This window comes from Mobula birostris, chromosome 4 (genome assembly GCF_030028105.1).
Source record: "Mobula birostris isolate sMobBir1 chromosome 4, sMobBir1.hap1, whole genome shotgun sequence".
NCBI lineage: Eukaryota > Metazoa > Chordata > Chondrichthyes > Myliobatiformes > Myliobatidae > Mobula > Mobula birostris.
In genome coordinates, this window is record NC_092373.1 from 42,860,017 (window position 1) to 42,875,322 (window position 15,306).

Here is a 15,306-nt window from a genome sequence, read left to right on the forward strand (position 1 = left end):
GAGCTTAGCGCCCCCCCCCCCCCACCGTTCTGTTTGCTTTATACTTATGACTGTGATGCTAAGTACAGCATCAACGCCATATTTAAATTATGGGCCAAATCAAAGCTGATGACAAGTCATCATGCAGAAAGGATATTGAGAATCCGGCTGAATGGTGCCACAACAACCTCTCACTCAATGTCATCAAAACCAAACAGCTGATTATTGACCACAGGTAAACGAAACTGGGGGTCCATCAGCCAGTCCTCAATAGGGGAATCAGAGGCGGAGAGAGACAGCAATTTTAAACTCCTTGGCATTATCATTTCAGAGGATCTGTCCTGGGTCCAGCATGTAACTGCCGTTACAAAGACATGGCAGTGTCTCTTCTTTCTTATAGGTTTATGTAGATTCAGCATGCCATCTACAACTTTGACAAACTTCTATAGATGCACGGAGGAAAGTATTCTGACTGGTTGCATCATGGCCTGGTATGGAAACACCAATGCCCTTGAACGGAAAAGAAATACAAAAAATAGTGGATACAGCCCAGTCCATCACAGATAAAGCCCTCCCACCATTGAGCACACTTACATGGAGCACTGTCAAAGGAAAGCAGCATCTACCATCAAGGAGCCCCACCATCCAGGTCATGCTCTCTTTTTGCAGCTGCCAACAGGAAGGACGTACAGTAGCCTCGGGATCCACACCGCTAGCTTCAGGAACAGTTACTACCCCTCAACCATTAACTCTTGAACCAAAGGGGGTAACTTCACTCAGCTCAACATTGAACTGTTCCCACAACCTATGAACTCACTTTCAAGGGCTCTTCATCCCATGTTTTTGATATTTATTGCGTATTTATTAATTATTATATATATTTTGTTTTTGTATGTGCACAGTTTGATGTCTTTTGCACATGGTTGTTTGTCTTTTTTGGTTATGTTCCAAGCCTACCCTTGTATCCGTCCCCCACTTTTCCTTCGACGACTGCATTGGTGCTGCTTCCTGCACCCACACGGAGCTCATCGACTTCGTCAACTTTGCTTCCAACTTCCGCCCTGCCCTCAAATTTACCTGGCATATTTCCCACACCTCTGTCCCCTTTCTTGATCTCTTTGTCTCTATCTCTTATCTACTGATGTCTATTATAAACCCAAGGACTCTCAAGCTAACTGGACTATAGCGCTTCCCACCCTGTGACTTGTAAAAACACCATCCCCTTCTCTCAATTCCTCCTCTCCACCGCATCTGCTCTAAGGATGAAACTTTACATTCCAGAACGAAGGAGTCCTCCTTTTTCAAACAAAGGGGCTTCCCTTCCTGCACCATCAACACTGCCCTCATCTCATCCTCCCGTCACCCTATCAATGGTAGGGTTCCTCTTGTCCTCACCTACCACCCCACCAGCCTCCACGTCCAGCACATAATTCTTTTTAACTTCTGCCATCTCCAACAGGATCCCACCACCAAACACATCTTTCCTTCCCACCCACTTTCTGCTTTCGGCAGGGATCGCTCCCTAAGCGACCCCCTTGTCCATTCGTACCTCCCCTCTGATCTCCCTCCTGCCACTTATCCTTGCAAGCAGAACAAGTGCTAAACCTGCCCATATACCTCCTCCCTCACTACTATTCAGGGCCCCAAACAATCTTTCCAGGTGAGGCAACACTTCACCTCTGCACAAGGAATTCTGCAGATGCTGAAAATTCAAGCAACACATATCAAAGTTGCTGGTGAACGCAGCAGGCCAGGCAGCATCTCTAGGAAGAGGTACAGTCAACGTTTCGGGTCGAGACCCTTCGTCCTGACGAAGGGTCTCGGCCCGAAACGTCGACCGTACTTCTTCCTAGAGAGACTTCACCTCTGAGTCTGTTAGGTCATATACTGCGTCCAGTGCTCCTGGTGTGGCCTTCTGTATATCGGTGAGACCCGATGTAGACTGGGAGACCGCTTCACCGAACACCTACGCCAGAAGAAGCAGGATCTCCCATTGGCCACCAATTTTAATTCCACTTCCCATTCCGATATGTCTATCCATGGCCTTCTCCACGGTCGCGATGAGGCCATACTCAGGTTGGAGGAGCCACACCTTAAATTCTGACTAGGTAGCCTCAAACCTGATGGCATGAGACTTCAGGTAATGCCCCCCCCTTCACTATTCTCCATTCCATTTCCCTCCCTCTATCTTCTTGCCTGCCCATTGCCTCCCTCTGGTGCTCCTCCCACTTTCTTTCTTCCATGGCATTCTGTCCTCTCCTATTAGATTCCCCTTTTCCAGTCCTGTATCTCTTTCACCAGTCAACTTTCCAGCTCTTTACTTCACCCCTAACCCTCCCTGTTTCACCTATCACCTTGTGTTTCTCCCTCCCCTCCCCCCACCTTTTAATTCTACTCCTCATCTTTTTTCCTCCAGTCCTACTGAAGGGTCTTGGCCCAAAATATCAACGGTACTCTTTCCTACAGATGCTGCCTGGCCTGCTGAGTTCCTCCAACATTTTGTGTGTGTTGGTTGTTTGTCTTTTCATTGACTCTATTAATGTTTCTTTCTATTTACAGTGAATGGTCACAAGAAAGTAAATCTCAGGGTAGTACATGTTGCCATCTATACACTTTGATAATAAATTTTGAACTTTGAGTTTAATTATTAGTTTACTTGTCATTCATTCTTGGAATACAGGCATCACTGGCAAAACCAGTATTTTTTTCCTTATATCCAATTGACCTAAACAGCATGGCGAGTTACTTTCTTGAACTGCTACAAACATTCTGGTGAAAATATCCCCATAAAGTTATTGGGTAGGATGTTCCAAAACTTGAGCCCAGTGATGATGGAAAAGGAATGTATTTCCAGAGTCAGAATTGAAGGGAACAATAAAGATTTAGGGTTTTCATATACAAGCTGCCTATGGATTTGGCAGATACTATCAAAGTAGACTTAGTAAGCAAATGCAATACAGTTGGTAGTTTGCGTCGAGCAGATGAATATATAGGACAGTGGATGGAATGAAAAATCAAACTGGCAGCTTTGTCATAGATTGAGTCATACTGGAGCCTCAGTTATCCATTTGATCACATTCTTGAAAAGTAAGGAGTGACTTAACACATTAGTGTAATACAGCATGAAACAGGCCTTCAGCCAAACTGGTCCATGCCAACCACTGCTAGTTCCAGTTCCACACAACCCTCCTACCCATGTATCCATTCTAATTGCCTCTTATATGTGGCAATTGGATCCATCTTGCCCATTTCCTCTGGCAGCTCATTCCAAGTACTCACTACCCTATGTAAAGAGGTTACCTCTCAAGATTGTTTAATGTCATTTCCTGTACTTGTATAAGGAGAACAAAATAATTGTTACTCTGGATCCGATGTAGCCCAAAAAAAAACACTAAGATAAAGAACACAACAATAATAAAAAAAATACAATAAACAGAAATACATAAGACAGCTTATATTAAGGACATTGTATGTCCTTAAAAGCGATGCGAGACTGCACTTAAGGTGACTGACAGAAAATAATAAACTCATGCTGGAGCTAGTGGGTGTGGATGTAGATCAGTCTCACTGCTTAGAGAAAGAAACTGTTTGAGTTTGGTGGTCCTGGTTTGGATGCCTCAGGTTTCTTTTAAACTCCCAAACCTGGGGAAAAGAATATGACTGTCCAAATTATCCATACTCCTCATGATTTTTAAACTTATATGAGGTCACCCTTCTTTGTCCTACACTCGGGTACAAAGATCCAGTGTGGCCAACCTCTCCCAATTACTCAGGACCTCTAGTCCAGGCAGGATCCTCATAACTCTCTTTTGTACCCTCTCTAGCTGAGCAATGCCTTTCCTATAACAGGGTCTCCAAAACTGCACGCAATACTCCAAGTGTGGCCTCACCAACAAATTATATAACTGCAACATAATGTCTCTGTCCCGACTGAAGGTCAACATGCTAACTGCTTTCATCACCCTCCTGCCTACTTCCAGCAATCTGTGCACTTGTACTCCCAGGTCCCTCTGTTCTACCACACTCATCAGTGCCCTGTCATTTACTGTATAACTTCTATCCCCCCCCCCCCCCCGGTATGAATGTCCACAATGCATCAGCTCAACTTCTTTCAATTGAAATCCTCAGTTCATCTCCCTAATCGATCAAAATCTCTTTGCAATTATTTGCAACCTGCTTTACTATCAAAGTTCACAATACATTAATTGTCAGAGTATGTATGCAGTGTACAACCTTGAAAGTCGTCTTCCCCACAGACTGTCACGAAACAAAGGAACGTGGAATCAACCCAATCAAAGAAAAAGCATCAAATCCCTCCCACACACAAGAAATAATCACACAAAGAGCAACAAAAAAAATCAAAAACACAGAATATAAAACAAAAAAGGCATATTTCAGTACAGGTCAGCATGATTCTTTAATTTAGTATAATCGGCAAACTTACTAAACATGCAATTTACATTCATATCCAAAACATTTACATGCTTAATGAATAACAGAGATACCAAAACTGACCTCTTGGGCACCCTACTGGATGAACTGGATGTTAACCATCATCTTCTGCTTCCAATCATTAAACCAATTCAGAATCGATCTCACTAGTTCACCCAAATCCCATGCAACCTAACCTTTCAGATCAGTGTGCCATGCAGCCTGATAATGACATTGATAATGTTCTGTCATTATCAATCTACCTAAAAACATGTTTCATTTTAAGATATTTATTGTAATGCTGAATACATAAAATTTTTCAAAAATACCTCAGAATGTAATATTAACTGCAGTCCGTTTTACTTAAACAAATCTCATTTAATGGTACAAAGAACACACTTTACCTGAATGCGCAATGTCTTTGAATTTTGGCCAGCACTCACTGGTGGTTTTGGGATGGTCTTTCCCTTGTTCTTGCATTCCTCATCAAACGCGTTCACTGTTTCGTCAAAAGCTGCAAACTTTAAATACTGCATGAGAAACATAAACAGTTTAAGGTGTAGATTTATTAAAAGTGTCAACATTGAAATGATTAACAGTAAATGTTATTATTCATGACAGCAAGAGAAGACAAAGTTATCTCAGGTTCAAAATGAGAATAGGATGAAAATTAAGATTCCATTTCTTTGAATTAGTGCATTCACCGGTGTCAATTTGTATTAAAAGTCTCCCTTTCCTCAAACCAGTTTCCCAATAATCAGGGATCAGAGTTTTCTGTGGCAGGGCACAGTCATTAATTTTATTATATGATTAGGTTTTCTAACTTTACTCATGTTAAGTGCCTAAAAGACCAATATCTGAAACAGACACAACAAGTGAAATCAGTTATCTCAATTAACTGGGACAATAATTAAGTTTACAGATTATGAATTTAAAGTGAAAAAACTTGGAATTATAGAGTGCAAAAATTTAATTCCTACTCAAGGTCAGACAAGGTCTCCCTTTCTCTTCTCCATTTACACCTCGGACTTCAACTACCGCACAGAGTCTTGTCATCTTCAGAAGTTTTCTGATGACTCTGCCATAGTTGGATGTGGCCATCAAACTTTACAACTCCTCCCTTGGAGGGTCAGATACTCTGAGCCAATAGGCTGGTCCTGGACTTATTTCATAATTTACTGGCATAATTTACATATTACTATTTAATTATTTATGGTGCAACTGTAACGAAAACCAATTTCTCTCGGGATCAATGAAGTATGACTATGACTAAATAAAAAGGTTATAAGGGATCAAAAAATGACTAAGAATGAGAGGAGGAAAAATGTGGAAACATAATTATTTTTATTTCAAAATATTGCATTTTAAAGATATGAAACAACAGTTCTAATCTGTGGAAATGCGACACCAGGCTGTATTAGTTAATTTCCAGGAATCAAGGAGATTGCCCATCAGTAATTAAACTCATTCAACAGGTACATCAACTGACATGGACAAGATTGAACTTTTTGTAACATTTACTTCACATCTACAATCAAAAGAGCAATCTTGCAGAATCAGTAGTGACAAGGACGGTGTAAATTTGGCTTATTGTTAATAATTTAGGTTAGAAATCTTTTAATGTCCAAAATGGCAAACTCTTTCCAACCTACCTCTTTTATCAAACCATTTAGTTCAGCTTCATACGTCAAGTTGTCCCCCATGATCCATAAATTGTACTATCACCTCATTGTCAATCTACATTAAAACAAAAAAAAAACACATAAGGATATGAGATATATCTGGCAGATCAGATAAAGGAGAATCCTAGGTGATTTTATAAGTATATTAAGTGAAAAAGGGCTATTAGGGAGAGAACGGGTCCTTAGGGACTTGCATGCTCACCTATGTATGGAATCATAAGAAATAATTAAGATTGTAAGTGAATGCATTTATCTGTATTTACCATGGAGGTCATGAAGTTAGGGAAATCAAAGAAAAGAACAATTATTTCCTGAAACCTATTGTTATTATAAAAGAGAGTTATAAATTCATGGGGCATAGGCAAGGTGGATGGACAGTGTTTTTCCATGGGCAGGGCAGTCTTAAATGAGGCCAAAGGTTTAATGTGAGAGCAGGAAGAATGAGCTGCCAATCAAGGTGGTCAAGATGGATATCATCAGAACACTTAAAAGACACTTGGACAGGATCACAAATAGTGAAGGTTTAGAGGGACGTAGGCCCAATGCAGGCAAAAGAAATTAGTTCAATCAAGGCGGCACCTTGGTCAGCTTAAAATGCCTATTTCTGAGCTGCACGACACCAAGAACAAGGGGAAGCCACTGCATTGCCACCAATCATGCACGCTAGATTTTCTCATATCATTTCATATTCATTCCTTTGTTCCCCTTCTATTTCACAACTTTGTTTAAAAACCAGCAGATGAGTTTGGCAAAGTTCATTACAGGTAAAAAAAAACTTAAGGTATCAAGAAAAAATCTGTAGACCAGAATACCCCCCCCCCACGCACATAAACAATTGACAAAAATGTAAAACAAATACCTTGCATGTTTGAAAACAAACTGCATATGTATATCATAAAATGAATACCGAAAGAATAACAAGCACCCGTCTTCACATGACTGAGATAGTTTTAATTTAAACGGAAGTACTTAATGTACAGAACAAATGCCCTGCAATGTAAACCCATCACTACTGTTGTCCTATGCTTTTGTTTTGTTGGTCACTTGGCAGCATAGGAGCAGTGAAAATCAGATGAACTCTTTCCTTTGGTATGCTTCTGTCTGCCAAAGCAAATTTGGTGGGAGTGGGGAGGGAGGGCGGTGGTGGGAGTTGAATATGCCAATCTGCCTCCTTTGTGGCTGAGAATTATGGAAGTGAATATAAACAGAAGAGATTCTGCAGATGCTGCAAATATTGAGCATTACACACAAAATGCTGGAGAAACTCAGCAGGTCAGGTAGCATCGATAAATGGGAAAAAACAGTCGACGTTTCAGGCCGAGACCCTTCATCGGGACTCGGAACATACTCTGCCTTCCATGAACTAGGACATCACCTTATTTGGTTTTATTTTGACTAATTTGATGTTGGCATCATCGGTAAGGGAAACATTCTCTATCACCCTTTGAAAAGGATGGTCATTCTTGACCGATGTAGGGGGACTAACCTGTGCTGTAGCACAGGAAGTTCACGGGTTGTGATGCAATAACGTGGAATTTATTTTATTAATGCTTTTTTTTCAAAGCCGCACCTTTCTCAAGGGAGAACACGTCTTTATTTATTTCTCCCGATACTACAGAAAACAGTCACTAACAAAGCGCGAAAGAAGAACAAACGCATACAAATCAAGATCTCTCATTATTTAAAACTGATCCTTCCAGATAACCTGAATGAGGTGTTGGAAACATGCGGCCGAGCTAATCGGGCCCATCCTGTTTATAATTACCGATCCCTATCCAGTTCAAGACAGTTATTTGGCTACCGTATGTTATAGCACTTACAACTGAATAACTCGAGCTTTGCCACCGTGCGACGAAGCCCCATCGCCGGCAGTCGGCCAGCCGTTCGCCGGAAACAGCTCCTTGGCAACGGTAAGCAAAACACACGGCAAACAACAACAGCGCAACTCGCCGTAAAGTGTCGTAAGGCTCCCGGTCTTTGCAGGACCTCCCCGAGGTGGTGAAGGAGGGCGGCTGGACTCGAGTGGAATGGTTCCACATACAGTACTTCACTCCCCAACACTTTGCAGCACTCACCCTTGACTATTCGGAGATTAAGAGCTCCTGATTCCAGCATCTGCAGTCTCTTCTATCTCCACCTCGGAGATTAGAGGAGTATGACATGAACTATTGTAAATCTTTTAAAACATGGCAACTTACTGTAGTATGTTGCACAGGAGATTCTGCAGATGCCAGAAATCCAGAGCAACACACACACAAAATAGAGGAACTCAGCAGGCCAGGCAGCCTCTATGGAAATTTATAGACAGTCAACATTTCGGACCGAGACCATTCATCTTGACTGGAAACGAACGCGGAAGAAGACGACGGAGAAGAAGGAGTAGAAACTAGAAGGTGACAGGTGAAGCCAGGTGACTGGGAGCGGGGTGGGGTGGGTGGTGGTGAAGTAAGAAGCTGGGAGTAGTAGGTGGAAAAGTTAAAGGACTGGAGAAGGAATCTGATTGGAGAGGAGAGTGGACCATGGGAGAAAGGTCAGGAGTAGTGGCAGGGCATGGGGTGGGAGAGGTGATAGGCAGGTGAGGAGAAGAAGTAAGAGGGCCAGAGTGGGGAATTGAAGAGGGAAGAGGATAGGAGAAAAATTACCTGAAGTTGGAGAAATCAGAGTACGAGGCTACCTGTCAGAATGTGAGGTGTTGCTCCTCCAACATGAGAGTGGCCTCATTGTGGCAGAAGAGGAGGCTACGAACCAACATGTTGGAATGGAATGCATCAGGAGCACTGGATACTGTAGATAATCCCAACAGATTCACAGATGAAGTATTTTTCTCACCCGGAAGGACTGTTTGAGCCCTGAATGGAGGTGAATGGACAGGTGTAGCACTTCTTCTGCTTGCTGGGAGGGACAAATGGACAAGGGAATCATGGAAGGAACAATCCCTGTGGAAAGTGGGGATGAGGTAAGGGTATGTTTGGTGGTAGGATCCTGTTGAAGATGGTGGAGGTTGCAGAGGCTTGTGAAATAGTAGGTGAGGACAAGTGGAACTCCATCTCTGTTAAGGTACTGGGAAGATAGCGTGAGTGTGGATGTCTGGGAAATATAGGAGGTGTGGATGAGAGCAGAATCAATGGTAGAGGAATCGAAAACCCTGTTGTTTGAAGAAAGTGGACATCTCTGATGTCTTGGAAAGGAACGCCTCATCCTGGGAACAAATGAGGTGGACATGAAGGAACTGAGAAGAGGGAATGGTATGTTTACAGGAGATGTTGTAAAATGTTGCAGCTGTTTTAATTTCTAATAAGATATTCCTCGGCCACAAACAAACTTTTAATCTTCCTCAGTAAATAGTGCCATGATGGAGGCAGACTGAGCTCTACCTCGCAGAGGCTAGACAGCAGCACTCCAACGCCTCCTCATTCTGACCCCTGGATTATGACCTTATAAATAGTCATAGGCCGCTCTCTCCTGTACCACCACAGATCAGGAGATCGTCCCTCCACAGCCTCCAAACTGATGGTTCCCAAATCTTGTAATGCCATCTTCCCCTACCCCAGAATTACAAACCAAGGATATCCTGTTTGACCCATTGTTTCTAACTGTGCTTGCCCCACTAAATTTATCTCTTCATATTTCGACAGGATCTTTCGAGCACTGTTACAGGAAAGCAGCATCCATCATCGGGGGCTCCCACCATCCAGGCCATGCTCTCTTCTCACTGTTGCCAATGGAAAGGAGATACAGGAACCTCAGGTCCCACACCAACAGGTTCAGGAGCAGTTATTACCCCTCAACCACCAGGGTCTTGAAATGGGATAATTTCGTTCACCCCCAATGCTGAACTGATTCCACAACTTATGGGCTCACTTTCAAGGAATCTGCAACTCACATTCTCAATATTTATTGCTTAAATATTTAATTTTTTTTGTATTTGCAAAGGTTGTATTGCGCACATTGATTGTTTGTCCATATTTGTTGTGTGTGGTTTTTCATTGCTTCTACTGTTTTTCTTTGTAGTTATTGTGAATGCCCACGAGAAAATAAATCTCTACTTTGAACTTTTGAATCTTGGTTCTATTATACTTGGAGTATCATGTATAGTTTTGGCTGTCATTTTCCATTGAGTGGGTTACATTTGTTTGCATGTCCAATAACATACTCCCAGCTCTGTCACAGAAAATGATTACTATACAGAGAGCGGAAAGGTCTCAAAGATGTGCTCAAAGTATCCTTGAAATTGTGTGATATTCCCAATGATTCTTGGGAATTTTGAGGCCATGACTGCTCAAAATGGAGAAGAAGTATTCACAGTATCATTGAGAGCTTCCAGTCTATGCATTGAAAGTGCACAGAAGTCCTGCATAAATAGCAGAAAGAATGCGGTATCTTGATGTAAGGGAACAGGCTTAAATTGACATGATATTTATCCAGTAGTTGGCTATTTGCAGCATGCCACTGGAACAGAAACAGTTTGGTGCATCGTTGAATGTAAGTATACATCAATAAGTTTTGTGTAAGAATTATCTTTCCGGAATTTATCCTGGGAATTGCCACAGAGAACAAAGTGAGTCAAGTTCTTGAAAGGAGACTAACTCATTTCATGGAAATTAGATAAACACATGAGAAGGAAAGAATCTGTCTTATTTCTTATTTTTTTAAATGTACAATTTGAACTTGAGATCAGCCTGATTTGTCAATCTTTCTTCTGCCAGATATGTGCCGTTACAAAAAGAAAGCAGGAAGACATTTTTTTCTTACAATTTTGGTGGAATTACATTGTGTGACATGCGTTTTTTTACTCCATTTCATGGAAGTTGACTGTAAACCGTATCGGTAACCAATTAACAATTATATTGATTAGTTAGAGGAACAGCATTAATCTATATTTATGGTCACTATCGAAAAGCATCAAAACTGCACCTTCTTTGCCAATTCCTGAGCACCCTGACCATTGAAGCATTTTGCTTAAATTTTATTTGACAACTGAAAAATGAATTAATGACCTGAATCCTGGATCTATAGCCCAGACTATTAAGATGTCGCTCAAAAGATTATAAATGATTCACACAAATTGATTCCAGCTTTTGACTCAAATGAAAATGCTAATCAAAGCTGATTGCTACAAAAATATCTTGTGGATATTTCAATTGAATGCAATGGACAAACACATTGATCTGATTTAAATAATCTTAATATAGCATAACATCAAAGGTGATGAAATTACAATATTCCTCTTAAAATATTGAAGATTAGCAAACCTTTTTAGTGTGTTTTACATGTTTTAGTTGTCTGCACAGAAATGAGAAAACTGAATAATTGCCTTCTCTCAAAGTGGGTTTGAAATATTTGGCTTTAGTCCATTGGATGGTGCTTTTTCTTTATGGTTACAGATTTATCCGTCCATAAGATTGATGACTACATTAAAGAATGTGCTGTATTTTACTCAGAAAATTAATACAATACTTTCAATAGATTTATTGAAGTACCCAGAAAAAGCTTTACATGAAATGCATTAGTCAAGTAAGAAATGTTCTAAAATAGTGCTTTATTGCATCATTTTTAAATATTTCAGTGTGCTTCACAAAGAATATATTGCTTTATGTCAATTATTCCAAAGATAAATGAGTGGTGCTGTCAAAAGTCACTAATAAGCGAAAGGAGCATAGATACAAAGTACTATATAGACCAAAACAAACTTTTAAAATTCTGAATACAGACATTATATAAATACACAAAGTAAAGCTTTAAAGTTCAAAGTAAAATTAAGCAAGTACACACATGCCACCACATAGATCCCTGAGATTTGCAGAGATCTGCTGATGTGTACCAGTGCCATCTTAGACAATATTTGACAATTATACAATAAAAAAAATAAAGACTATAGGGAACTTTATGCATTATTTAGATGCATAGCCTTGATAGACGTACCTCTGGAAGAACCCAGTGGTTCATGCAGCCTCGATGGAGGCAAAAGGATGTTGAATGTTTTGAGTCGAGTTGCATCAGGATTGATAGTGCAGAGGGGAGATAGGCAGTAAATGTCTTGGGTAAGTTTATTAAATTACTGCTATTGTTAAACTGATAGCTTTGGATGGGTGAATGATTTTTTTTGTTAGCAAGGCTCAAAAATACACTAATTTGTTTGCTTTCTATTCTCATTCACAACAGCCATAATTCAGTCTCTCCTTCATGTTACAATTCTAGTAGATCTACCATATTACTGCTAAACTAAAGGAAATTATAATTGCTTAGTGAGAATAGGTGCAATCGTTCAGAGAAGTTCTTCCCTTAAATTTCTATCAAAACCTTTCCCCTAAACTAATATTTTGTTGAGTGCATAATATCATTGCCTTTCTGAGACACTGCTCCTTGAAGATGTCCTGGGCATTTTGCAGGCTAGTACCCCAGATGGAGCCAACTAGATATACGAACCTTTGCAGCTTCTTTTGGTCCTGTGCAGTAGCCACCCCCACCCCCACCCCCACCCACCATACCAGTGATGCAGCCTGTCAGAATGCTCTCCACAGTACATCTATAAAAGTTTTTGAATATTTTTGTTGACATACCAAATCTCTTCAAACTTGTAATGAAGTATAATCGCTGTCTTGTCTTTTTTATAGCTGCATTAATATGTTGGGACCAGGTTAGATCCTCAGAGATCTTGACACCCAGGAACCTTAAACTGCTCACTCTCTCCACTTCTGATCCCTCTAGGAGAATTGGTATGTGTTCCTTCGTCTTACCCTTCCTGAAGTCCACAATCAGCTCTTTCATCTTACTGGTGTTGAGTGCAAGGTTATTGCTGCGACGCCACTCCACTAGTTGGTATATCCCACCCCTGTACGCCCTCTTGTCTCCATCTGAGATTCTACCATAAAGGTTGTATCATCAGCAAACTTATAGATGGTATTTGAGCTACGCCTCGCCACACAGTCATGGGTATAGAGAAAGTAGAACAGTGGGCTGAGCACACACCCCTGAGGTGCACCAGTGTTGGTTGTCAGCAAGGAGGAGATATCGTCACCAATCCACACAGATTGTAGTCTTCTGGTTAGGATCCAATTGCAGAGGGAGGTACAGAAGCCCAGTTCTGTAACTTATCACTTAGGATTGTGGGAATACAAACATGGGTGTTTGTATTGTCCAGGCATTTCTTATAGTAGGAGAGTCTAGGACCAGAGGGCACAGCTCAGAGTAGAAGGATGCCTTTAGAACAGAGATGAGGAAGAATTTCTTTAGCCAGTGGGTGGTGAATCTGTGGATTTCATTGCCACAGATAGCTGTGGAGACTATTGGATATATTTAATGCAGAGGTTGATAAGTTCTTGATTAGTAAGGACATCAAAGGTTACGGTGAGAAGGCAGGAGAATGGCGTTGAGAGAGATAATAATCAGGCATGATGGAATGGCAGAGCAGACTCAAAAGGCCAAATTGCCTAATTCTGCTCTCAACATTTCCTCTAATTTTTTTTACAACTGTGCAGACTAACCATTGCACTAAGCAAGAAATTTTTACACTTGCCTGAAAACTGCTGTTTTTTTTGTTTTGTAATAAATATTTTTTATCTTGTACCAACAATTTTTTAAATTTAAACATTCTTATTAAATCAAGATTTTGCTGAAAGATTACTTAACAAAAAGTCAGAATATAGAATTTTTTACTTCAAACAAACACAAACCACAATGCACAACACAAGTAAATGACATTGGGCATTTAAAACAACTGACAGGCGCAATGGCAAAAATAAAATGTTTTGACTAGCTGGCGTCAGTGTTCAGCAGGGTGGTGGTTTATTAATAATGAGCTACAGACTTCCATTTGTAATGGTGTTGCAACTTGAAACACTGATACTGTAAATATGTCACAGCTCTAAAATGTTTCAAAGTAAAGGTCATGTATATTTATTATTTGGAAAATCTATGGATTATATTCATTAGCACACAATTACGGGGCATTTTACAATGATATTAGCATAGCTTCAAATTCTATTTGCGCAACAACAAAGGCTACATGCATGGGAGCATTTCAGTTACCGCATGGCCTGTACCTGCGCAGCTTAGCGGGAACAGTGCCACTCCTATGGTTTATGGTGTTAAGTCTTTTATCAGAACTGAGGATTCCTATAAATTAGAGTGCCAAGTACCACAGTGACTTGGAGAAAATCTGCTTTGTTCTTGCAGTGTATTGTGGATTTCTTCGCCTTCAAAATGCTTTGGCAATGATATCCACATCCCTTGAATAAATACATTGGAAAAAATTATGCTGAAGCAACTTTGCTGTTTATCCTTTTCCATTCTGAGCATGAAATTTTAAAAAGTATTTAAATAGTATGTCTTGCATCATCAAAATGTCCCAAAGTTCCTTGTGGTCAATAAGAATTGTCACTGTTCTTTTGTAGGCAATTGCAGTCCCAAATTGTATCTGATATCTAGCTTGTAGGGTGAAGTCCAAAAGTATACACAGTATCCCTCAGAAGTCTTGTTAAGGTTTTTCATTGCCTCATATTACCATGTGATTTTTCTATCCTATTCCTCTTCTGACAAAAACTAAAATTCCATTATTTTTGTTAATACAATCGTTATCAGTTTTAGGTGTTTCATCTAATATTTTGTAAACATATATCCCCAAATCCCTCTGCTTTTTCCCAACAGAGTCTGCTTCCACAAATTGTACAGTTAGTGCTGGTTTCTTATTATCAAAATATATTCCCTTTAGGTCTATTTCTAAATCATCGATATACACATCGCATAGAAATAGTCCGGTGTTGAAATCTGTGAGACTAACTGATCACTCCAATGAATATCTGTAATTATTATTTATAATCTCCATAATCAACATTTAATATAGTATGTTATTTCCTTTCTAATTCCATAACCCTGCTTGACGAACTGTTTACATGTTGCAGGAGTTCTTATTTCCTTTTCCAATTAGCTCCCTCTCAGTTCCAATTAGCAACAAAAAATTCCCAGAAAGAAAGTTTTGTTTTTTTCTGCTCATCTCAAAAATCTAGCTATTTTACACAAGATCATTTAAGATTTATGTAATAGAAACAGGACATTTGGTTCAAACAATTCTTAAAAGCACTTGTGCAGGTAATTGAATCTGGAGTGACAAACAATCTGCCGAAGGAATTTAGCAGGCCCTGATGGAGGGTTTCAATCTAGCAGGCCCTGATGGAGGGTTTCAATCTAGCAGGCCCTGATGGAGGATTTCAATCTG

The 15,306-nt window shown here is 40.2% G+C and overlaps 1 protein-coding gene across 11 annotated transcripts in view; it reads right to left on the reverse strand.

Moving 5' to 3' along the window:
• The window catches only part of armc9 (armadillo repeat containing 9), a 146,407-nt gene extending 138,413 nt beyond the window's left edge, over positions 1-7,994 (reverse strand). For all 11 annotated transcript variants that reach the window (XR_011885669.1, XR_011885670.1, XM_072255269.1 and 8 more), the window contains exons 1-3: positions 7,913-7,994; positions 6,063-6,147; positions 4,815-4,940 (exon numbers count right to left, since the gene is read on the reverse strand). Coding sequence is in view for 9 of the 11 variants with exons in the window: in XM_072255269.1 (XP_072111370.1) it covers positions 4,815-4,940; positions 6,063-6,113 (177 nt within the window). In the remaining 2 variants the exon portion in view is untranslated. The remainder of the gene's footprint in view (positions 1-4,814; positions 4,941-6,062; positions 6,148-7,912) is intronic.
• Positions 7,995-15,306: the final 7,312 nt, after the last annotated feature.